The sequence below is a fragment of the Strix aluco genome, chromosome 3, assembly GCF_031877795.1.
Source record: "Strix aluco isolate bStrAlu1 chromosome 3, bStrAlu1.hap1, whole genome shotgun sequence".
NCBI classification, from domain to species: domain Eukaryota; kingdom Metazoa; phylum Chordata; class Aves; order Strigiformes; family Strigidae; genus Strix; species Strix aluco.
This window is the reverse complement of record NC_133933.1, coordinates 25,963,015-25,981,191: the sequence shown is the minus strand read 5'-3', so window position 1 is coordinate 25,981,191 and position 18,177 is coordinate 25,963,015. Positions and strand designations below refer to the sequence as shown.

At 35.9% G+C, this 18,177-nt stretch overlaps 1 protein-coding gene across 12 annotated transcripts in view; it reads left to right on the top strand.

The window, feature by feature from the left end:
* MARK1 (microtubule affinity regulating kinase 1) overlaps positions 1-18,177 on the top strand; it is a 59,966-nt gene that overhangs the window by 33,477 nt on the left and 8,312 nt on the right. For 8 of the 12 annotated variants that reach the window (XM_074817869.1, XM_074817867.1, XM_074817868.1 and 5 more), the window contains 9 exons: positions 306-376; positions 1,365-1,421; positions 5,166-5,402; positions 5,492-5,611; positions 9,704-9,803; positions 10,411-10,523; positions 11,791-11,965; positions 13,107-13,300; positions 15,949-16,049. In XM_074817869.1, coding sequence (XP_074673970.1) covers positions 306-376; positions 1,365-1,421; positions 5,166-5,402; positions 5,492-5,611; positions 9,704-9,803; positions 10,411-10,523; positions 11,791-11,965; positions 13,107-13,300; positions 15,949-16,049 — 1,168 coding nt within the window. The remainder of the gene's footprint in view (positions 1-305; positions 377-1,364; positions 1,422-5,165; positions 5,403-5,491; positions 5,612-9,703; positions 9,804-10,410; positions 10,524-11,790; positions 11,966-13,106; positions 13,301-15,948; positions 16,050-18,177) is intronic. The other 4 variants (XM_074817871.1, XM_074817864.1, XM_074817865.1 and 1 more) reach the window with 1 other exon arrangement.

Below are 18,177 nucleotides of genomic sequence, written 5' to 3'. Positions count from 1 at the left end.
GCCGCTAGAGATATGCAAAACAAATCTGGTACATAAGAAGTGGCCTGTTTCCCAGTGTGTCTTATGTGCAATATGAGTATTTTCCATGATGAAGGTCAATTTTTTTTTTTTGTTTCACAGTGGTTTTTAAGTAAATTCATTTTAAAAATTGAAGAACCCTTAGTATGAAGGCTCTGTTCCTTTCCCTTCAAGAAGGGACAGGGTGGGGGTGGGGAGGCGTTTTTTTCAAGCATAATTTGATTGTGCATGACAGTCAAAAATAAAACCTGGACAATAGGACTGATGTTTGTCTTTGTCATGATCAGGAGAAGTGTTTGACTACCTTGTTGCACATGGAAGAATGAAAGAAAAAGAGGCTCGTGCAAAATTCAGGCAGGTATGAAATTAACATTCACTCTTTCTTTTGTTTCTATTTATGGTGTTTTCAGATAGACATGAGTGCGAGCATACTTCTTTTACTTTCAAAAAATAATCATTGTTGTGATAATGTTTATTAAAGCTGGAGTGGAAAAAATCCCTGAGGAGAAAAATACCTGCTTCCTACGTGCTATCTAAAAATAGTAAGACTGCTTTACATTCTTTTTTAGTGGATGTTCCTAAGAGTCACATTTTTATTGTGACTCACTTGAGGTTTTCATCCTTTTCTGAATATTTTAAATTTTAACAGATGTTCTATCTAGAGATGTCGATATAATGACATGTATTGCTGTGTCATGTCACACTGTTTTGTGTGAAGGGTATTCTGTAACAGGTTTTTATATTCTTATTACAAACTTTCTCATCTTAATCTTTTTCTTACCCTGTTTTTAGTGATTACTTTATGAAAAGCTTTAATTAAATGAACAAAATTTGGTATTTTTCAGAATTAAGGTATATAATTAGCACATAAAGAAACTGCTTTTAACTTGCTGTTTCAGACTTGATTTTTGTTATACACATGTGAAAGATGTATATGAAAATGTTGGATGAACTATTCTGTTAGGGATGAATTGCAGAGATATGCTGCAAATATTTCAGAAGATAAAATGTGAGATGGTACATCCAGCTGTTGGGTGGGGGGTGGAATAATTTCCTTTTAATAGCTATTGCTACTGGGTGATCTGCATTTAAAGTACATGTTTCTCCTATTACCTTGAGGAGTATGTATTAATTGTTTTTTTAATATGAAAATTAGCTGCTTTTAGGGACTTCTTAGTATTTGAGCTTTAATGAAACTTACATAAATATTTTCTAAAATGAAAGCTGTCTTTATTAATTTCTTATGTCCTACTGAATCATATCAGGAGCCGTAATTGCTGAATTATACACGCAAACTTACACTGAGATTGAAATAAAATATTTCATTGATCATCTTGGTGTTTCAGATTGTATCTGCTGTGCAGTACTGTCATCAGAAATGCATAGTTCATCGTGATCTTAAGGTAGGCTGTTACTTATTTTCCATTTTGCTGGTTGACAGTATACACTTAATTTCATTCTATATACTTGTCCTTGCCATTGTCTCTGAATGCCTCAAACATGTGAATGAGGGAACTATCACTTGTATTTTATTCCCAATTTTCTGAAGCATAAAAATAACGTCACTTGCCTGTTGGAACAGAGGGGAGACAAGAATAGAACATGTGTTGCTTTTATTCCAGTTTTGGCTTTAAGAAAAAGACATTCTCTCCAAAGAATTACACCTGCTGACATGCAGATATCTACACACTGAGGCTGCAGGAGTTCAATGATACCAGTCAGCACTACTTAATTAAAATTTTTTCAGTTAGAATATATTGCAAGATATATAAAACAGTCTTTTTTTAGTGATTCATAAGAAATATGTTAGATTTTTAACCCATTTGAACTTCTGGTTTATACTGTTCAATTCAGGCAGAAAAATAAATCGAAGGTAAACAGAAATAAGTTGAACTTCCTTTTTTTTAATGCTTTCTAGTAATCTATCTGTATAAACATACCAGACCACGTTAAAGAGTTCAGCAATTGCAGGTACAACATAAGCCTTCAGTCTGAAGTTGTCTTCATGCCAAGTTTAGATATCATGGGACTTGGACATAAGATCCTCACCCGCTTGAAAGTTGGCTTGTTCTCTTGCTTTGATGTCTTTGTACCTTTACAAAGAAAACACTGGTGTAGGTTTTTTTACTAATATACTTAAATACTTGTGAAAAGCTGAGGTTGGATAATTCCTAAGGGTTTTTTCACCAGTATTTTTTGTCTTAACTTTCTTATAATGCACTGCAGTATGCTCTCAACCTCTTTCTTACAAATGTGTTCCCTAATATCTGTCAATCTGCCAGCTCCTGTGTGTGCATAGGGTGCTGGATAATATATCCTTTTCTGCTGAGTTCTCCCTGCCCCAAGACCATTGTCATCTGGTGATGGAGGTGCCTAGCCAGCACTCTTGAATTCAGAATGCAAGGAAGGAAAGGGCTGGATCTCGTTGAAATCTTGATTAAAAAAAATTCCTCCCCGTTTTGTGTGGTGGTTTGGAGCCCATGAATGTTTTGTCAAGCTCCCTGGAGCTTACTGCAGCCACTGCTGTTGAGTTTCCTAAAAGGCTGCACCTAGGGACCTGTTGACTTGGCTGGAGAAGCCGCTTTCATTGGTTGTCTCAGCCCTCCACTTGGCTGGGAGTAGGGAGCCAGCCATCTCCTTGTGCTTATCTGGCACTGGCTTGCTGAACCCAGCTGTGTTATTGAGTCTTACTGCGTTAACCCCTGCATCCTGCATCTCGCTCTTTCTCCGAGAGCCCGTTACAGCCTCCACCCCTCATTCATTTCTTAGTTCCATAGCATTAGTACAGCTCACTGCATTGCTCACAGGACTATCCAAAACTGCTTCCCAGCGTTCACACGGGATCCCTTTTACCATCTGTCACAAGTACTCTGCTGCTGATCTCCTTCCTGTTTGCAAGACAGGCAGGCAGGCTCCGAAATAATTTCTTTGATTGCTTTTCTTTCTTCTCTTCTCTGGAATGGAGTTATGCTAGACTCTTGAAAAGTTCAATGTTGGATGTGATTGAGAGCCAGTCAGCCTAGCCAATGAAAAATGCAAACTAAAAAGGGCTAAATGTGTGTCTTTGAGGAGGTGTTCTCACCTCGTCTCTTCTTTCCAAACATTATGTGTTGTCTCTGTCTCACTTAAAACTCTTCTCATGGAGCTGCAGAGAATGAAACAGCAACTTTAAAGTTGTGTCTACATTCACATCAGCTTCTGTTGACTTTCTCCATGGTATCAGCACGCTGACCAACTGACATTGGTAGCACTGCAAGGCAGAGGTCTGGCACCTCTTGAGATTTTTGATAAGTCTTTTTGGCAGAAGGGGTAGACTCCATCAAATGTAAGTTACTAGGAAGACATGTAAGAAGAAAATGTGCAAGTTTGTCCAGGCTATTCTGGCAGAAGAGGAGGGAGTGCAAGGCCTGTGGGTGCTTGAACTGTGTCCTTTTAATTTTCTGTGATTATAAACAGCTTGAGTAGAAAGGGGGCTATAACCAGTTCCAACTTAGCTCATCCTGTGATGCACAAAACTCATCTTACCTTTTCAGTGACCCTTAATACTTTTTGCTCTGAACATCTAACCAACAAGAGCACAGTCTTTGTATTTGGCGTATTTAAAAGGTTTTTTGGTGTTTTTGTTTGAAGTAAGGAACCTAAAAGCATGGGGTACTTGGGTAGCAGTGTACTGTTGAACTAGGACTATTGTAATCGCAGAGCAGCTGCACTGACAGTAATGTTTTCACCACAAGGAAAATGAAGTCTTTGTGCGGTAATGTAGAAGGCTGTCAAATCTGGAAAATATCTCTGTGAGTCTGTCTGCAGACTCATCAGCTGGAACCAGCTGAGATTACAGGTCATGAATTGGGAAAATAAAATATTTTCTAGGATAGTTTGTAAAAATGGGCTGTATTTTGCTCCTGATAAAGACTAAATTCTGTTGTGCAGTTATTGACTTGATATACTGGTAGTTAATTGTCTCCTGTTCTGTTCATTGAGTGCAAGTGAAATTATTAAAAATAAAACAAAACCAACCAACCAACAAACCCAAACAAAGTCATGTTTACCCTTTTAATCAAAGCAACTAAGACATTCGATTGCTGCTTTTCTGAACCTGAACTAAGACATTTTTTTATTTTCTGAGCTCAATTCTGAGCGCAGCATCCACTGAGAGATTTCTGTGTTTGCTATAAAACTGACGTTTGGCAATTAGGTGAATCCTCTGCTCTGGCTAATGTCTGTCCTCCTGTTGAAAAAGGATTCCTGCACTGCACAGTGCTGTTCCTGTGTTGCTGATATGCACATCAGGAGCTGGGATCCAGTTAGATGGGTAAACATTGCCCAGTTCTGCTGCACTCCTTGCACAGCATCCTTGCATTTTGAGAAATGCACTTTTTTTTTTTTTCCCAGTAATGTATTAGTATTTCTCTACCCTCGCTCTTCTAATCTTCTGACCTACCTGTGATATTGTTATGACTCTCCAGATTCCTGAATACTTGCAGCTATGTGTATGTGATGCATTACATTCACCTGATGATTGCTGCACAGGCATTGATGGTCTTAGATGTATACACGATGTAATACTTGAGTGTTACACACCTTGGTGGTGTTATTGCTAAAGCAAAAACTCATAATAAAGGGGATAGAATTTTTTAGTACAGTGTGCGAAGATACAGCACGTAGCTTGAAGTGTTTCATCTTGTAAGCAGAAGAGATCTTTTAAAGTCTTAAATGCCTTCGAATATTTACCCCACCAAAATGGTAGATGGTGTCTGGGATTAGATTTATACTCCTTCGGATCAGAAATTGGCATGAACTTGTCAGAAGCTGAAACTGCTATTCTGAGATGTCTAGATGCTTCAGTATAAAGCTGAACTAAGTTATTTCTTCCAGAAAATAAAATCTTCATAGTTGATTCACTAGCAGACTTTCAAATCTGTTTAGCTGCTTTTACAGTTATATTTTCCTGAGTAAACACAGTTGATTTTCAATCTTTGTAATGTATCAGGGGGATTAGTTTCTTTTGTTCTGCAAGAAAGACACAGATGGTGAACCATTTTAGGAAAAGAAACATTTTTGCATTTATTGATAAAGTGATACACTGTAATATATTGATCTTATTCTGATACATAAATTGCCCTTTTCCTCTTTTATTTTTCTCTTAGGCAGAAAACCTTCTACTTGATGCAGACATGAACATTAAAATTGCAGACTTTGGTTTTAGTAACGAATTTACAGTTGGTAATAAACTGGACACATTTTGTGGAAGCCCGCCTTATGCCGCTCCTGAACTTTTCCAAGGCAAGAAATATGATGGTCCTGAAGTGGATGTGTGGAGCCTTGGGGTGATTTTGTACACACTAGTAAGCGGATCATTGCCATTTGATGGTCAAAATCTAAAGGTACAGTTACAATATGAAAGCCTGACTTTTACTCTTTTTATATCTTCCATGCTATTATTAGGCTTACCTTTTAAAACTTCATTTTAAAGGAACTGAGGGAGCGAGTACTGAGGGGGAAGTACCGCATTCCATTCTATATGTCCACAGACTGTGAAAATCTACTTAAGAAGCTACTAGTGCTGAATCCAATAAAACGAGGCAGCTTGGAAGTAAGTAATTTCATCGGGGAGGGGGGGTGGGTGAGATTTTCAGATCAAGAAAGAATAAAATACAATAATTGCTTAAGACTTCTTTATTTTTCTTCCTGTTTTAAGGGCCCAAAAGTCTTGGGGCGGGGGGAAGGGAAATGTCCCAGAAACAGTGCAGCTTGGGAATAGAAAGTGTTAATGAATGAAAGTATAACCTTAGTTGCAGCTGACTAAAGACTGTCATTTAAGAGCACTTCAAAGTGCAAACTGTTCCCACTTGTTTTGGTCAGATAATGGAGCTAGTTCAAAATGTGTGGAAAGCAGGACAAGATTGTAAATATCTTCTGCTTGGAGTTTTTCAGAAAAACAAAAAAAGCAGCAGGCAGTATTGTAAGCATTTTTCATTTAACGTACCATTTCCACTTTGGCTTCTTAAAAAAGGATAGATAAAAGAAGAATAACTGTGTTAGAAAACTATGTGGGGCTTTTGTTTGTTTTAGTGCAATAATACAGATAAACACTAAAGAACTCTTTGAATGATAAGCTAATAATTGCTAGTTATTTCTGTTCAGTCCTTTCTTTTCCCCCTTCTGGTAGCTTTGTTTCTGAGTTGCTGGAAAATTAACAAATCTGTTTTGAGGATTTCTACTGAGTTATGATTTTTGTTGTTGTTGTTAGTAAATTAGGTTTTCTCTTCATGGGATGCAGAGAATATCTGTGCATAACTTGTAAGGTGTTTTTTAAGGGCTGTTTCGTTCAAGATTTGCTGTATTGGCATGTACTTGCTGGATAACTTTGAAGCTATTTAACAGATATTTTGTGTAGAGTTCAGTCCAAATACTGCTCTGTTCTATTTTGTGAATTCTTTAACAGAGAGATTGTTAAAAATAACATCTACTTACCACAGAGATGAAAGTAGAGCAGAAGATAAATAGAATGGTTTTAAAATAGTATTTGCATGAGTTAATCACCAGTGACTTTTGTTTCATCTTTCTATGCATACTTGTGCAGCAGTGGATGGTGTTCCAGAGAATAAATCCCATTTAAGCAGCTCTTTATTTGTAGTGGCATGACTTACATTTTCTAGCATGGATGCTACCTGTGCAAGGAAGCATGCATTTACTGATCTCTGTCTGCATGCAACTTATTTCAAGCTGATGCTGGTTTGTGACTTGCTCTAAATAGTTTTAACTTAAAGAAAATCTGTGCTGAAGAGAATAGTGAATTGTGGCTTCCACTCTACTGATACTCATTAATTATGTTGTATTTGTTACTGTCTAGAGGACATAATAAGAGCACAGTCACTCGAAGATGGTGAGAGATTACTTTTTTTTCCATGTCGTGTTTAAGTTTTAGGAAAATAGATTTTTCCTTTTATTGAACTTTCCTGTGGATTTTCAGCAATTTCTCTTCAGATCTCCTTTCACTTTCACTCTAGATATTGTAGTGTTATCCAGTTCTAAAATTCCTTCCTGTCCCTGGAGAGAGGTGTTGGATAGCAGCCTGTCTGGAACAGTGTAGTTGTCAGATGTTATGGAAGAGAGAAAGTTAATGTTATGTGTGACAGAGGGTCTTGAGTCAGTACCAAAATACTGATGATAACGGGTGTTAATCAGAATGCTAATCTGAGGAAGAGGGACATCACAAAGTTCTTTAAAATGAATGTTCCTGATACCACATTGGTTGAATTCGAAAGCTGTGGTATGTGGTTTGGAAAGAAATGACTATGTCTTCTGTGTGAGCAGTTTTTAAAGTACATATTTAGAATGAAAGTATATATTTGTTAGAAGTCTCTGAAAGTGGAAAGACAGTATCATCTTAGGTGGGGAGGATTTTTGTTTGCGCTTTGTCTTTTAATTATTTGCTCAGTCCCAGCCATATACCCGCTCAGTTCCCACGTATGTTTTTTCCCAGCCCAACCAATACGATGTTTGTCGGTGACATTAGCATCAAAGCTGAGTGACACAGGATCAGCACTGTATGGGTTAGGCTTAGCACTTAAGCAAATTTTTATTAAAATGGTTTGTCTAGACTCTTTCATGGTTGCAGCAGAGAGAAAACATTTTAGAAGCAAGAGGAGGATGTTGTAAAACAGTCAATCTTCACAGAAAGAGATGGGGAAAAATGCATTGTCAGGAAATACGTGGATCTCCCTTAGCTATCAAGATTTCAGAAATTCCTCCTCTCCCCTGCAGTCTTCGATTCTTTGCAAAGCAACACGAGGTGGAATTCCCACAGAGCAGATTCATGCTTACAAAGAGTAATAAAGCAAGTAATTTTGAGACAGACAGGTCTTGAGCCAGTCCAGATTTTTATTAGATAGTTTTCCTGAAAATTGGGGGAAACCTCATCAGTAATATCTAGTTGGTTGAAATTCAGTTTGGGTTGATCTTAAAATTTCTTAAAGAACTTTAAATACCCTGATCAAGGCTGCTGCTCTTTAATCAGCTGACTGGTAGCCCAGCTGAACTGACACATAGATGTAATATTGATCCTGGAATGGACCATCTGTGTCACTTCAAAATGCTTGATTGTAAGAGCATGTTTTAAGAGTTGTACAATAACTGTACACCTATGAGATCATGTATTTCAAAGACAGAAGCTAGCAAAAGCTTAGATATTTAACAGATGGAAACCTAGAGCAGATTACATTGAACTATAGATCCACCTACTGAAGAGACATGAAAAAACTGTAAGTGGGAATTGTTGGGTTTGCCTGTTCAAGAAGGATCAAGAAAGGGAGGTAGGATTTGAGCAGTGTGATTCCTGTCATCCAAACACCTCATCGTGCTTAAACGTTAGATTTAATTAACAGTATATTTTAAAACTTGTAATTGTAGATACTGCATAGTACTCTTTGCGAAGTCTATCATGTTACTGCAAGGCTACAAATACATAACCAAAGTCTATTGTCAAATAGACTCGTGCTCTGTGTGCCAGAAATGCAGTATAGCAATACGTGTTGACAATCCCTTCCCCTTTATCCCCCCCAAAAGCCAAAAAATCAATTCTGTGGCAGAACTCTGAACAAACCTTTTAAGTATTATTGTCAGCAAAATGTTAGCTGACCCAAATGCAGTGTTCTGTATTGTTCTCGCAAGGATACAGCTATTTGGGTCTGTAATTTGGCAGCAGCACTACATACAAAGAATTTGGTTATATCAATGGAAAATTGAGTCTTTTGCTCTCTGTGAGAAATAACTTAATTTGGTGTTTGTGAGGCATATTTGGAGCCTGTGGGAAACTTGACTTGCTGGCACTTGTTTCACTTTTCTGTCAATCTAGTGAGCAATATTAGCATCTGTCCCTAAAGAGGCGTGTGTGCCTGTTGTTGTAGGAGGGAAAATGTTTTTAGCTGTTTTAAAAAAAGATAAATATGTCCTTAAGGAGAAATTGTAATGGTGGTTAGGGATTACAGCTGATCAGTCTTGAAGGCATATAAAATATCCGGGCCACAGCAGAAGGAAATTTTCTAAAGAATGCAGAGAAATTTTTAGAGTAAATATCTGCATGGCACAGAGTTAAGAGGCGTTTCTCCCTCCAGCCAAACTGAACATGTTTAGGTCAAGTGCAATGAGAAGGTCCATAGGAAAAAATGAGCAGTTGGCATCACAATCTTGAAATTAATTACCATAGGAAGCATCAGCACGTTCCTGAAATATTCCTTAGTTTCTAAACACTTCCTTTGTTGTTATTTGAAGGAGTTAGTTGCTGTGATAGAGCTGGTATTGTAGTAATGTCTAAGGATCTTAACCAAGATTAGGGCATGTGTGTCAGGCACTGGGCAAGACGAGATTAAGAGACGGTGGAAGTGAATGGTACAAAATGAAAGATTTTTGTGTGGCACTGCAGGTTTTTTCCTCTCAGTAGTTTTTCAAATATTTTGGGAGGGGGAGTTGTATTGTAAATGGTAAATAGTAGCAGGGAATGAACTAATGGAAACAAAAAGGATGTGGAAGATAAAAGAAGGAACAGTAAGATGTGAGGGGAAAAGGTGGGAGAGAAAGAGCAGCATTCAGATTATTATGAATTGTTTTTCCCCAGATCAGCTAGCACAGATTTAACTGGGTATGGTAAATGGCATATTGACCTAAGGCTCATTTCTTTTCTTAGCAAATTATGAAGGATCGGTGGATGAATGTTGGCCATGAAGAAGAAGAACTAAAGCCATATACTGAGCCTGAACCAGATTTTAATGACACCAAGAGAATAGGTAAGATTTTTACGAAGATGTTGCATCTGATGTACATGGGCAGTTTTATCTTGTAAGTCAAACTAAAGTCTTTTATCAAATTTGAGATACAATCTCATCAAACAAGCAAAATGGGTTTTTATTTAAATGAGAAATTTCGTTACAATGCCCTCCTTATATCTATTGTTGTGACTTCACTGAGCTGACATGAATCTACAAGCATAGCAAAAGACAAATAAAATGGCTGAATTCAACAGGCAGAAGGAAACAGGTTTTGTTATGAGAGCAACATTTTTTATCTGCTGTGGTCAGAGAAAGATACTGTGGTGGCCCTCTAGCTATTCATAGTTTCTATTTTGCCAGTGTTTTATTTGTTTGTTGAATAACATTTAATGCTGAATGATGTTGAACTATGTTGAATAACACAGTTGAGAGTTTTCAGGAAGAAAATAACAGTGAAAGAGGGGTGTTGTTGCCTGTTTGATTTTCACAGCAAAGATGATACTGTTTGAGTTGGATCCTAGTTACCTGTTAAATTACAAGTTTTTTTTCTGTTTTCATTGTTCTTAAATTGTCAGTAAACCCCAGCACTTACTCTGCTAATGTATCTAGCTCTTTTTACTTTTAGACATTATGGTCACAATGGGCTTTTCAAGAGAAGAAATCCATGAATCTTTAGTAAACCAAAAGTACGATGAAGTCATGGCTACTTATCTACTTCTAGGTAGAAAACCACCTGAAGTAAGTGCTACCTAATTTACATCTTCTATTTTGGTCTTTATATGTGGCTGGGTTGAATATTCTGGTTGTCAATGTTTTTATGAACTGTTTTGTAACATCTTTTAAATTGTGATTGATAACTTATTAGTGTCTTTCCCTTTTCATGTTGTCTTGGTTATCTTGTTAGTTCCCATATGAAGAAATAGATTGAATATAGCGTCTTCACGTTTGCTTATAAATATGTTGAATAGCTTTTTTAAAAAGCTAGCTCTTAATCTGAAGTGGCATGACTTCTAAGTGCTGAGTCTTCTTCCTGTCACGTGTGTTTACAGTTAAAATCTGAAATAGTTTATTTGACTAGAGCAGTTATTCTTCTAACTACTAAGACGTGACATCCTTTGTTTCTCAGAAATGTACTCATACTATATTATAGTATATTTTATTATTTAATAAAAAAATTACATCATAGTCATTAATAGATTTGTGATAGAAAATCTTTTGACTTTTTGGAACTAGAGGGATTTGTAGACCCTTTGGGACCACAGGGATTTTCCAGAAATGAAGCTAACACCAAGGCTTTCTTCTTGAAGGATTTTTTTTTTCCTGCTGCTTTATTGGCCTTCTTTCATTTCCAAGATAGTGTAGATCTGATATGTGCCTCCTTGAGTGCATTTTCCCACAACATCTCTGAACCAGAATTCCCTTGTGATGGCAGAGCATGGAGGGAATCTGTCTAGAATGATTTTGATTCAAATTGCTTGCAAAAGGATATTTGTCTTTTCCACTGCTCTTACTTACAATTTATGCTTCTTAGATGTTAGGAAACCAGTGGCTGAGTTGCATATCTTACGAAGATGTGCTGAAGGCCATAAAGAATCCTTGAATCAGTAGTACTTGCTTTTTCAGTCCTTCTGACTCAATCCAATGCATTTTGAAATTGTTCTGAAGCTATAAATGCTCTTTAAGGTTTTTTTTTTAAAAAAAAAAAAAGGCAGGGGAGGAGCCATTCTTTGGCTTAGGTTTTAAAATAGCACAGTTCTTGTTACTGTCAAGATTCTTCTAATTTTATTTTAAGCATTCATTGACTTCTTCGCTTTAGATGTGTGTTTTTTAAAGAACATTAAACATAGATGAAGTAATAAAATTCATCTTGAAGAAAATTAAACTCTGGATACAATTTTAAATTAAGAAAAAAAGCCTTTAATTGGAACTCTTTGCTTTATTATGCCATAAAAGTACCAGTAATGTTGAATTTTGTTTATGCTTTGAAAAACTGTTTTACTTGTAGTTTGAAGGAGGTGAGTCCTTGTCCAGCAGCAACTTGGGTCAAAGGTCTCGTCCTAGCAGTGACCTCAACAACAGTTCTGTGCAGTCTCCTGCTCACCTGAAGGTCCAACGGAGTATATCAACTAATCAGAAACAACGGCGGTTCAGTGATCATGGTGGGGATGACATTCCAACAAGTAAAGTAACATACACAATTTAAGTCTGAATGTGCAGTGTTTTGTGAACCTGGCAGGTCCACCACTCTGTGCATTTGTTGTGTATTTCACCATGCTCTGCTTGACGCTTTTATTTGTTTGAACGCATCTATGGTAAATCTGGGTCCGTGTAATTTACAGATTTAATGTTTTGGACTTGTTACTTGGTTGACTCACTAAATATGAGCTTGAGGACGTTTCCTGTTTAGGAAGTAATGGCAAAATATTGGCCTGGATAAACTCAAAGGCAGCAAACTATTATGCTTATCAGTACATTTGGAATTGGGGCCAAATTGTTTGTTTCCAAGAGACAACAATTTTACCAAGTATTCAGGAAACATTTTCAGGTGAAAGTGGTTACATCAAAAAGAAGTGCATATTTAAAACATTGAGAGGTGATTTTTTTTTTTTTTCCCTTGAAAGAGAACTATCAAATTACTAGAACTATTTCTAAAACGCTTGGCCCTTTTCTCTGCCTGACTTACGTTGTCATTTCTAATTTTTTCCCCATTTTTTTTATTATTCTTCTTCTGTGTTAGTGTGGTGGTTTTTTTTCCAGAAAAGTAACCAATATTGTGAAGAACATCAGCTGATATGATTTTACTTCAAGGGAATGTAAAAATCTACTGATGGAGGATTTGTCCCAAAGCATTTTAAAGAATGATGAAGGGAAAAGAATTGTCATTTTTCTAAGTATAAACATGCATTTAAACAAAGTAGTTCTAGGGTTTTCAGGGGAAAAGGATCTTTTATAGTGTTTAGAGGAAAAGATATGCCCCAAAAAGTACTAAAACAAATAAATTTGGAAAGTATCCTCTAATTCTTTTTTCATAATATTGTACAAATTGCATGGGTTTAAAATGAGAATTAATATACTCTTCTAGGTCTTATGTATTCATGTGAAATGGGAACTAATACTGAACTGCAAATTGATAACGAAGAGAGTGGATAAAAAGAACGTAGGCTGTCAAAGCTCAATTTAATAGGCTGGTATATGTGCTGAGTTTGCAGTCATAGTTCAAATGCTTTTTTTGGACTTGGGGAATTATATTTAGACTCCTTTGGCCAAGAAAAATGCAGTGATTATTTTTAGGTATTTATTAATACTGTTTTTATTTGGCAGTTGGTCCCTCAATTCCTCCTGCTGTGTCATACACAAAAAGGGCTCAGGCAAATAGTGTGGAAAGTGAACAGAAAGAAGACTGGGACAAGGATGTCTCACGCAAACTTAGCAGCACTACAGTGGGATCCAAAGGAGAGATGGCTGCAAGTCCACTTGTGGGTCCAGAAAGAAAGAAATCAACTACAGTTCCCAGTGTGAGTGTGTGTGCTTTTGGCTTGTTATATTTATTTTTCCCTATTTAAACAAAATCTGCAGCATAAGGTTACTATAGACATAATGGTTACTGAATAAGCCACAAAGTCTATTTCTGGTAACTTTTTCTGGCAGACAGAAATAGGCTACAGTGGATGTCTTTTAAAATAAACCTTTCCCCCACAACTTTACTTTTTCTAACACTAACATAACAGTAAGCATGAGAATGTCTGCACTTGGGCAAACTGAAGATCTGTCAAGACAAGTAGTAGATATTTAGGGAAAGAAGGTAAGAACAGAACAAATATGGAGTGCTATTTTTCTGGTTTCTAATGCTTTTGAATCTACAAGGAAGTCAAGGGACTTCCTGAATCAGAGATTTCATCTGAATAATCCTACATAATATCCCTCATGAACTTTTTCTCTGTAAATTTGTCTGTTTAGCTTTCTGAAACCACTTGATGTTAGACTTCAGAAATGGGGTGAGGTGAGGGGGAACAACCCACTTGTTCCTTGGTGTGTGTGCCTGCTGATGTTATGAGTTACAACCTGGTTCTTTTGTTAAGAAATGATTAATTTGCTAGTTCTTCTGTTATGATATCATTCATAGTTTTGTAAACTGCTATCATATTACTGCCTCAGACATCTTTGTTCCAAAATGGAGAGTCTGTCTCCTAATGTGAAAGCATCTACTTTGCCTTGTGGAAGTTCATGTGTAGTAGTATCGGTGTTTAGGATACACAATGAAAAAATATTGTGTAATGTTTAAACAGCTACTTAAGAGCAAGAGTTCATGGTGGGGGCAGGGAGGGAGGGGAAGAAATACACTTGAATTATTATGTAAGATTCAAGTATACTTTTTGCTGTTTAAGAGATACACTGTATTAAATATAAAAATTCTGGCCATCTTTTAGTACAGTAGACAGGCAGCAGGAATTCTCATTGTCCTTTGAGATTCTATATGCTGGCTCCCATCTTAGATATACTGGGAAGATGATACACATTTCTGCTAGAATTCTCTTCAAACAAAATAAATGCTGAAGTTAATTTAACTCTTACTGTTCTGCAGACTGTGTCTGCAATACATCCACAGATGTTTTAAACATTTTTTTTCAAATTTTAAATAGAGGTTTTTTCCCCCCCCCACCCCACACAAAGAGTCTTTGAAATTATGGCTGTGTGGATTGCATGCAAGAACTTTGAGTCTTCTAAGATTAGATTTCGTATCAGAGCTTTCCCAAAACTGTATTGCCCCGAAGCTGATTAGAGTCATGTATGGTACAAGCTGATATGTCAAAAGCATTTCTTTGCTGTGTGAAAATTAATTAAATGGAGTATCTTTGCTATGAAGAATAAGAAATTGTTTTACTTGCTAATAGCAACTTCAGTATTTGTACGTTTTTAGCTCTGTTACTATTTCGGGGACTTTGTGAAAGGCTTTGTGATAGACATGGTTGATGAATCGTGGTGTCTGATATTACAACAGTAGTTAAGGTTGAGCAGCTTACACAGAAAAAAGTGAATTTGTTTTTTAAAACTCAAACATTTAAAATGAACAAAGTTCATTTAATGTGGATAATTTTAAAATACTTTTGTGTAACTTTGAAGGTAACATGATGTTAGGGAAGGCAGGATTTCTTAAAAACATACTTATCACCTTCAGTCATATTAGTCTAACAAGTCTAACATATTAGTCTACAAGAACTTAATTTCAAAAACAGCTACTGCAGTTGTTAATCTTCCTTATGAATTGGCTTTGAAAAGGTTTATTCAGTAGTCTCTGCAGGGCGATACTAATGCCAAAAAGCTGTAGCTGAGGGAGACTTAAACACACAGTAAATCTCACAGAGTTCACGATGTCCTACAGTACCCAGGTTTAGTGTATTTGAAATCAGTATGTGTCAGTATGTAATGTTAGCACTGTGCAAACCTCTCCCACCCCAAATTCAGCGTTTACTGTATTAAAAACTGAGAATTGTACGTCATGTACTGAAAGTAAGTCTTCAGCAGCTAATCTGTACATGGCAGGGGGAGGAGGAGAATGTTTGTAGGTATTTTATGAAGTATGTGCAAACTGAAATTAGTAACAGAAAGTCCCATCAGTATTTGTTGCTACAAGACCTATTTGCCATGTTATCTGCATCATCATTTCTGGGTTAACTGACACAGATCAATAATATTTTCATTTTTCTCTTAAACTCTTTTGACAAAGAGCAACAAACTATAAGGCTGGAGCTCTAGTTGGCACCTTAATCTTCCCAGGGAAGCCTTTCAACCAGCCAGATAGATGTATTCTCTGGGATTCCAGTTTGTTCCTTTGATCCCAGAGACAAATAACTCTAACACAGTATGTGGGAATTGGGTAATAATACTTAATAAAGCAAGTGTCAGCAAAATTAAAATTCTCTATTTTCTTTTAGCATATTCTCAATGGTACAGTAATGAGATGGTGAATGAGCTATTGGAAAAAAAATAACTGATTATATAAATTATTTGTGTCAACAGATTAACCTAGTACATTTGAAAACATTAAGAACATACATAAACAGCTGAAACTATTTTGATTTGCTTCCAATTTTTGTTTACATTTTTGTACAACATAATATACAGTAGAAGAAAGTATTTAATTTTAGTCTTAATTTTCTTCTAGAATAACGTATTCTCTGGTAGTGGCATGACAAGGAGGAACACTTACGTTTGTGAACGTTCTTCAGATCGCTATTCTGCAATACAGAATGGGAAGGACAACAGGTACTCTTCAACTTTTCCTGCTTATTAATATGAGTACAAGAACTGAGATGTAGAAGAATCAGGTTATGCAATTAATCAATACCGTTATGAAGCATGGTGTGAAATACATAAAGTCTGACTGTGTTTTTATCTCATTTTCCACCACAGTTTCTATGTTTGTGATGAAATTTATAACTAAATGTGTAGATCTGCCTTTGGCTCTTTTTATGGAATTGCGTTTATTACCAAGAGTTGTCTTCCAACACAGAGTAAAACCACTATGCTCACAACTAAGTAGGCAGTTCTGCTGTGGAGAACTTCAGATAAATTGCCCTAACTGTAGTCCGATCCTTTTTCATTTCTCCTAGTAATCTCTCAAAAAGCTGAAATTAAGACTTCTTGATCCTTTTTGATATAATTTTTTGGCCTAAATAATATTTTAGTAGTGATGGTAACCAATTTGTATCTGTATGTGGGATGATAATTACACTCAGTTTAGTACGTTTTGTTAAATACTGTTGTATTTAACACTGACACAATTGCTGTGTTTTAAAACATTCTTTGTTCATCCTTGGTGTTAGTTAACCCCTGTACCTGACTGAAAAATAAAAATTGGCTTTAATGGAGAGTAATAAAAAATATTCTTTTAGTTTAAAGCAATAGATCTGATTTTTTTAAGCTGTTTAAATAAAACAGTTAAGATAAAATGAACCAAAAAACCCCTAACATGAAATAACATAATCTAGTAAAGTAGTTGGTTTTGTTTTCTGTCTTAGTGCTTGAATTTTTTAACGAAACATTTAATTTTTGGAAATAGGAAAATATAGGGCTGTTGATCTATTGTAAAATGATGAGCTATGGAACATGTAAAGTACAACTATTGAAAGTGCTTTGAGGAGGTACATTAAAAAGCAGAAAACTATATTTCATTAATTTCAAATTATTAGATGGGTGCTTTCAAAAGTGCCTTTCCAAATTTTTGTGTATAGCTTAAAATATTTGAGCTAAGTTTGTAACGATCCTTTTTTAAAAATAAAGAAGATAACATATATTTTTTAGATTTAGGGTTAAAATATATACTAAAATATTCTATCTGATATCACACAGATTGATAAAGTTTTTTCTTTCAATAGATTTAATACCAAAAACCCTATAATGAGAAGGGATTTTATTTCAAAATGTTTCATTTTACAGTTTCTATTTCATTTTTTTCAATGGTATTGAAAAGACAGACAACTCTTAATACCTATTCCTTTCATGACTGCAATGAATATGCCCAGCTTTGAGCATATTCTGAAAATGAAGAACTCTGAATTGTATATTTGCCTTTCCTACAGTACATTGTGTTGCAGTTGAATTTGGATTTGGTGTAGCTGAACATCTTGTGTCATCAGATTATTCATCTGAAATCTTTACCTCTTTGCTACAAATATTATTTAGCTTTGGGACTGTTGTTGCTAATACATGGTTAATGCAATTTCGTTTATGCTTGTAGAGGCAAAGCTGTAGTTTGTCTTAAGTATTTGACTTTTGTTTTAAAAAATAATAGCACAGTAATTTTGCCGCTACTTTCATCTCTTCCTTGCCACTTAGGCAAAGCAGAAAGAAAAGTATCAGTAAAAGGAACTGTATTTTGAAAAGGCTGGCTCAGCCTAGCAGTTGCTGGGATAGTCCAGAGTAGTACAACTTGGTCCTTTAAAAACACAGTTACTTCCAAGTGATAACGTGACAGCAATTCCAAATGTTTCAAGTTTTAGGTGTTTTGGGTTTTAACTGAAAGTAAGGGTATTCACTTCACAAAAGGAGAGTCTATTTAATCTATTTATTTAAGTCTTTTGCAAATTTATTTTACAGTATTTTTTACTATTTCTGTGTGCTCTTTGTTATCTTTCTTCATTACTTTGAATAATGTGTGTATAATCTTTAATCTTGGGAGGAATGAAAAGTCCTAATTTAACATATATGGTGATTTGATTTATGGATGAACATCATTTTCTCAGAATTTTGTATTCTTTACTTTAGCTGACTAAAGCAGCCTTGTCGCTTAGCCTTCTGGTTATTTAAACAGCACTTGCTATGTTCTAAAAGAAGAAAATTGGTGGTTGTTTTCCCTGTTTTCTATAGGGTTTTACACTAACCTTTCTTTTCC